General features: G+C 34.6%; 1 protein-coding gene across 1 annotated transcript; it reads right to left on the bottom strand.

Annotated features, from left to right (window-relative positions):
* Window positions 1-385: 385 nt before the first annotated feature.
* Window positions 386-2,164, bottom strand: LOC121972478 (F-box/FBD/LRR-repeat protein At3g26920-like). The gene is made up of 3 exons (XM_042524141.1): window positions 1,265-2,164; window positions 724-775; window positions 386-549 (listed from the first exon to the last, which is right to left on the bottom strand). The coding sequence occupies exons 1-3, from the start codon at window positions 2,162-2,164 to the stop codon at window positions 386-388; spliced, it is 1,116 nt and encodes a 371-aa protein (XP_042380075.1).
* Window positions 2,165-6,285: the final 4,121 nt, after the last annotated feature.

Here is a 6,285-nt window from a genome sequence, read left to right as displayed (position 1 = left end):
TAAATTGTCAATCATCATATCATAAAATTACAATAATAATAGTGATAATAGTTTTATTGAGTTTTACAATAACAATATCATACAGTATCATAATACGGTAGCAACTGCAATTTAAGCATCCTTCAAATGGCCAACCAATGCGATCGATATCATGTAGTACCAGAACTTAAGACTGCAAATTTTAAAAAGCATCAAAGCAATTGAGAGATATATAACAAAGAATTTGCTTGATGTATAGTTGTAGTTTCGAATCGATCTATTCATCTTTCATTATATATGTTAATTACCAAAGCATTATAGAGGATCCAATGGAGAACCACGTGAAGGAGCCTAGTTCGACGAAGGATGCCCAGCTAAAGTCGTTCCATGTGTTGGGGGTAGTTCCTCATGGCAATGTATGCCAACTAGCCTCCCACCACGATCTACCAGGCCAAGTTGAGCGACACCGCCGCACCAAGAGGCCAAGGTCGAAGTGGCCAATGAGGAACCAACTAAGGGTGATGTGGAAGACTAGGGCGATGACGGCGACCCCAACCATAAGCTCTATGCCTGCAGGAACTTGAAGATGGGGAAGTTGAGGACGTAAGCAAATAATTGTGAGATCAAGTAGAGGACAAAGCATCCAACGAGAACCGCGATGTCGTCGTCCTACTTGAACAGCTAGAAGAGAGGAGTAGCGAAGGTCCAAAGCTTAACATTAATCTCAAACTGTCGCTGACTTACCATGTCTCTTTGTACTGCTAGACGAAGGCAAAGGGACGACGACGGACAACCACTGTCGATGCTCCAACAACGATAGAGAAAACGGAGATAAAAAAGGAGAGATGGGGCCGCATTTGATTTGGTTATTTTCTATTTTCAGTTTTTGAGAAAAGAAAAAATATATTGTTTTATTTTTTGAGAAAAAGAAAAATATTATTTGGTTGATAATTTCTATATTTATTTTCTAGAAAAGTAGATATCATTATTTTATGAAAAAATAGAGAATATCTAAACGTGTCTTTATAAAAAAAATAAAATAAAATACAAAAGAAAAAGGAGTTTTATGAAAAATAAAATAAGAAAAACGGATCAATTTCATAACGGATACAATTTTTGGATAATAAGTAAAACTAACTACTTTGCTTGATAAATTGCCGAAATTTCAAAGGCCGGTTCTGTATTCAATGTTTTAATAATTTTGGATTTTTTTTTTATCATTTACTATGAAAATTAATACAAATAAATAAATAAGAATCAAAAATCAAAACGCACTAGGAATTACATTGCCAAAGCTTCGGGCAAAGCTTCCAAAACACCACGGATCCCGTAACTGAACGGAGATCAAAGAGGGCGCTTCGACATGTAACTGCTTCACGTGATCGCGAGACGTCAGCTTTAACCATTGCAGTTTCTGGCAAATAATTCGAAGCTTGGGCGGAGCAGGTCGGAGGGACAATCTCACAAGATTTGGGGCCGCTATCTCAATGGCATCGCACCAGAGAGCATATCTTGCCTTCAATGTCAGTTCTTCCAGATTAGGGCAGCTCGAGATCAGCCTCGCCAAGCTCTCCTTGCGAATTTCACTCGGGTCGAGCGAAAGGGAAAGCGTCTTTAGATTGCTCAGGACGATGCAATCGGGAAGCCTAAATACGCAGGGATTGTAGGGCACCAGCTGCAGTTCCAGCGACACCAGCGATGGCCAATCGAACAGGATTTCGAATGCGCGAGGGATGTATTCCCAATCGCTGAACCGGAGGAGGGCGACGTCTCGGGCGCCGTGGGATTTGGCGTAGTCGAGCCAGTCGCAGAGGGGAGCTCCGTCTCGAAGAGCGAGTCGGGAGAGACGGAGGCGAGAAATGGAGCAAGAGCCGCTGCGGGAGGCGACGAATCGGCCGATCTTCTTGGCGCTCGGCTCGGTGATGAAGAAGAAGTCGATGGCGGGGACGGAGGCCCACAGGTGGCGCCATCGGCGGGCGAGAAGGGAGGTGCGGACGGATTCGGAGGTGGGGAGGAAGGAGAGGATGTGGAGGAGAAGGGCATCTGGGAGACGGCTGAGGTAGTCTTCCCCGTCCGGCGAAGGGAGGCAGTAAAAGCGGTGGTGGAGGCGGACGCAGCCGTCGTCGAAGATCCAGACGAAGTCGTCCATGGAGAGAGCGAGGGGGGGCGTTCCATTGGGCTCCATATTTATAGCAGAATAATTTAATAAAATTTATGAAAATAAAAATATAATTCAAATATCTAATTTTCACTTTTTAATTAAATATTTATATCTTTTATATTTTTTTGTAATTAAATAAATTTCGAAGATTAATTTCTATAGAAAATTTTACTAATTCAAATCTTAATTTCAGAATTTTATAAAACTTTTCTTATCTTACAGAAAAATCATATTATTATTTTCATCAAGAGTATTTTTAAAAAAATATTTAAAAAAATAACCGATTCCATGTCATCTAAATTTTTCAGTCCATTAAAAAAAATTTATAGTTAAATTTGCTTTTAATGCTCATCAATCATGATAAATAACATATTTATAGGAAATGTTATGAATAAATAAAAAAAATCATGTTATACTGTCAACGTCATTCACAATGATTTTTATTTATTTAGTTTTTAATGTTCATATTTTATTTTTAAACTAATTTCATCCATGAGAAACTAGTCACTGGTCCCAAACCTAGATAAAGAAGGAGAATTGTATTATGTTGTCAGTCAGTGTTAAAATTATGACAAATATTCAATGAATGAATTCATTAAATTATTGTGTTAATACTAGATTGTTCCTTGGAAAGATCACATTATAGGATCCGACTGTAACGTTTCGGTAAGGACCGCTGCATCTTTAGAACTCAAGTATAGTGCTAAATATGCAAGAGTTCGCATTACAGGATCCGACTGTAACGCATCGGCAAAGACCACTATATTTCTATGAGAACTTGGGTGTAGTGTTAAATAAATAAGAGTTCTCACACCATAAGTTAGATAAAAACAAATATGATAGGAAAACTAATAATCTAAAATTTGAAATATGGAACATAGAAACCCTCACTAGTAAATCAATGAAAGTAGTAGATATAATTATTAGGAGAAGTATTAGTATTTTGTAAGTACAAGAAACAAAATGGGTAGGCGAGAAGGTAAAACTAATAGAGAACTCAAGTTTTAAGTTATGATACACAAGAAAGAGTAAAGTAAGAAATGGAGTGGATATTGTTGTAGATAGTTCGTTAAAGAATGATGTTGTAGGAGTAGTTAGAAAATAGGATAGAATTTAGGGTGCATTTGGTTCGGGGTTATCCATCCAAGGTTATCAACGAAAACCATGTTTGGTTTAGGTAATTGATGATTCTCGAGTAATGTTTCATGTCTGATACGTTAGCAAAAGGGATATACAACCCGGAATCGGAAAACCTCGGAAAACTAAGGGTGTGTTTGATTTGCCCCATTTTCATTTTCATTTTCTGAAAAACGCGCGTTTTTCATTTTTTAGAAAATGACTTTTCCGCGTTTTTCGTTTTCTTAGAAAACGTTCTCTTATTTTCTTATAAATGAACGTGGAAAACGCAAACCAAACACGTTTTCCATTTTCTCAGAAAATGAAAACAGAAAATAGCGTGGAAAACGAAAACCAAACACCCCCTAGGGTGCGTTTGGTTCAAGTTATCATGCATAACCTTGGTTATGTGATTACCTGGTAATCACATAACTAAGGTTATATGGAATAAAACATAACCAAATTGTTATTTGGTTCAACATAGGTAATGGTATAATCTAACTTGATATTTACTATATTACCCCTATTTAATTATATGATTAATTGTCTTAGAATAAATTAAATAAAATTAATAATAATAATTATTATATATTTTAAAATATAATTATATATATATATATATATATATATATATATATATATATATTAAATGTTTTAATTCTTTATCTTTTTTACTTTGCTTCTTCCTCCGTCCGATTTTTTCACGCCGACATTTCTTCCTCTCACGCAGCAACGCCTAGCTTCTGAAGAGGAAGCGAAAGTGATCGGAGAGATCGACGACTAGCTTTAGCCCCGATCATCTCCATGATGTAGTGTCGCGTGACCCCATGGGGTTGGGTCGGATCTGTCGCACAGAGCGCTTTGGCGATGTTGATCACGATGAGCTCGCAGTGGCTGTTGGAGGCAAAAAGGAAGACGCCTCTGGAGGCAACGAGGAAGTAGAGGTCCTCGCCGAGGGCGCCGGCCACGCTAGCGAAGGGGATCTTGAACGACCAGCCGAAGCTGTCATTGAATCAGCGCAGTACGGAATTCCTAGGGAGATACGGGTGCCTTGGAGATGGATCGGACATGGAGAAGCTCCGAGAGGGTGAAGCTGAAGAAAAGATCGTGGAGGAAGGAGCTCAAAGGGGAGAAGGAAGAGGCCGACGGCAGTGACACCGCGTTCAGCGTCCCTCGTAATTTACTCCTACTCATATCTTGCTAAAAGGGTAATTTGGGGAAAAAATATTGATAACCCCGGAATGGTGGAAAATCTAAAGTTTCCAAGGTTTTCTGATTCCCGATTATATTCCCTAATTGTTGACGTGACGGGAATATTACATTACCAGGAATTACTGATTACTTAAACCAAACAAGGTTATCATTGATAACCTACTAAGGTTATCATCCATAACCCCCAACCAAACACGCCCCTAAGGTTTTCTTGATTCCGGAGTTAATAAAATTTTTTACCCAAAATACCCTCGAATAAGAGAAAAATGTGATAAAAAAGGAAAATGTAAAGGAAAAATAAAAAATATAAGAAAATAAATTTTTTTAAAAAATTAAAAATATTTAAAAAAACATATAAAATTATATAAAAAATAATAAAATAATAAAAAAGGGAAAATGAAAAAAATAGGAAAAAACGTAAAAAAAAAGTAAAAAATAAAAAATGTAAACAATAATAAAAAATATTAAAAAATAAAATAAAATAAAAAATAAAAAAACTTTAATTTTTTTTTAAAATAAAAAAAAAATAAATCACATAAAAATAAAGAGAAACTTGAAAAAACACATAGAGTTTAAATAATAATAATAATATATGATTGATTTGTAACTAAGGGTAATATAGTAAAATATTAAACTACATTATTTATTAGAACTTTCAAACGAACAAGTTTTTATTGTATTATTTAGCTTGAACCAAAAACATTTGATTATGTTTTATTCCCCATAATCTTGGTTATGTATTATTTGATAATCACATAACAAAGGTTATACATGATAACTTGAACCAAACATACCTTTAAGATAATAGTGGCGAAAGAAACTATGAACATAATTAACGTATATACACCGCAAGTAAGATTAGATGCAACAACCAAATCAAGATTTTGGGACGGCTTAGATAAAAAATTACAAAACATTCTGCCAACTAAAATGATTTTAATAGGAGGTGATTTAAATGGCCATGTCGGAGTGAAAAATAAGGAATATGAGAATGTACATGGGGTTATGAGTTTGTAACAAGAAATGAGGAAAGAAAAACTATATTAGATTTTGTGATAGTATATGACCTTATATTAACTATACACTTTTTAAGAAAAAAAAAGGAACACTTAGTTATGTTCAAAAGTAGGAATAATAAATCGTAAATTGATTTTCTTATAATTAAAAAGAAAGATAGAAAGATTTGTAAAGAATGTAAGGTCATCTTTGGAGAAAGCTTAACTACCCAATATAGGTTAGTAGTATTAGATATACACCTCAAATACAATATCAAAAGAAAGAAAATATATACAACTCCTAGAATTAAGTGATGAAAGTTAAAATATGAGAAACAAAATATATTTAAGGAGAAAGTAGGAGTACAAACATTAGATGAAATATACGATGATTCTAATACAACATGAGATAAGATAGTATCAAAGTTAAAAATAGCAACTAAAAATGTACTCAGTGAGTCAAAGAGGCATGTACCACTAAGTAATGAATCTTGGTGGTGGAATGAAAAAGTACAAGACAAAGTGAAAGAAAAAACAAATAACTTATAAAGAATTAAATATTTGTAAAAACGAGAAAAACAAAAAAAAACATACAATAGCTAAAAAAGAAGCTAAGAGAGTAGTGAATGAGGCAAAGAATGAAACTTTTGAATAATTATATCAAAAATTGGATATAAAAGAAGGGAAAAGAGACATTTATAGAATAATTAAAGTGAGAGAAAGTAAGACAAGAGATCGTATCCAAATGAAATGTATTAAAGATAAATGTAATAGAATACTAGTAAACGAGGAATAAATAAAAGAACTGTGGAAAAGATATTT

Source organism: Zingiber officinale, chromosome 4A, assembly GCF_018446385.1.
Source record: "Zingiber officinale cultivar Zhangliang chromosome 4A, Zo_v1.1, whole genome shotgun sequence".
NCBI classification, from domain to species: Eukaryota; Viridiplantae; Streptophyta; class Magnoliopsida; order Zingiberales; family Zingiberaceae; genus Zingiber; species Zingiber officinale.
Note: the sequence above shows the minus strand (reverse complement) of the source record. Positions and strands in the feature narration are given on the sequence as shown.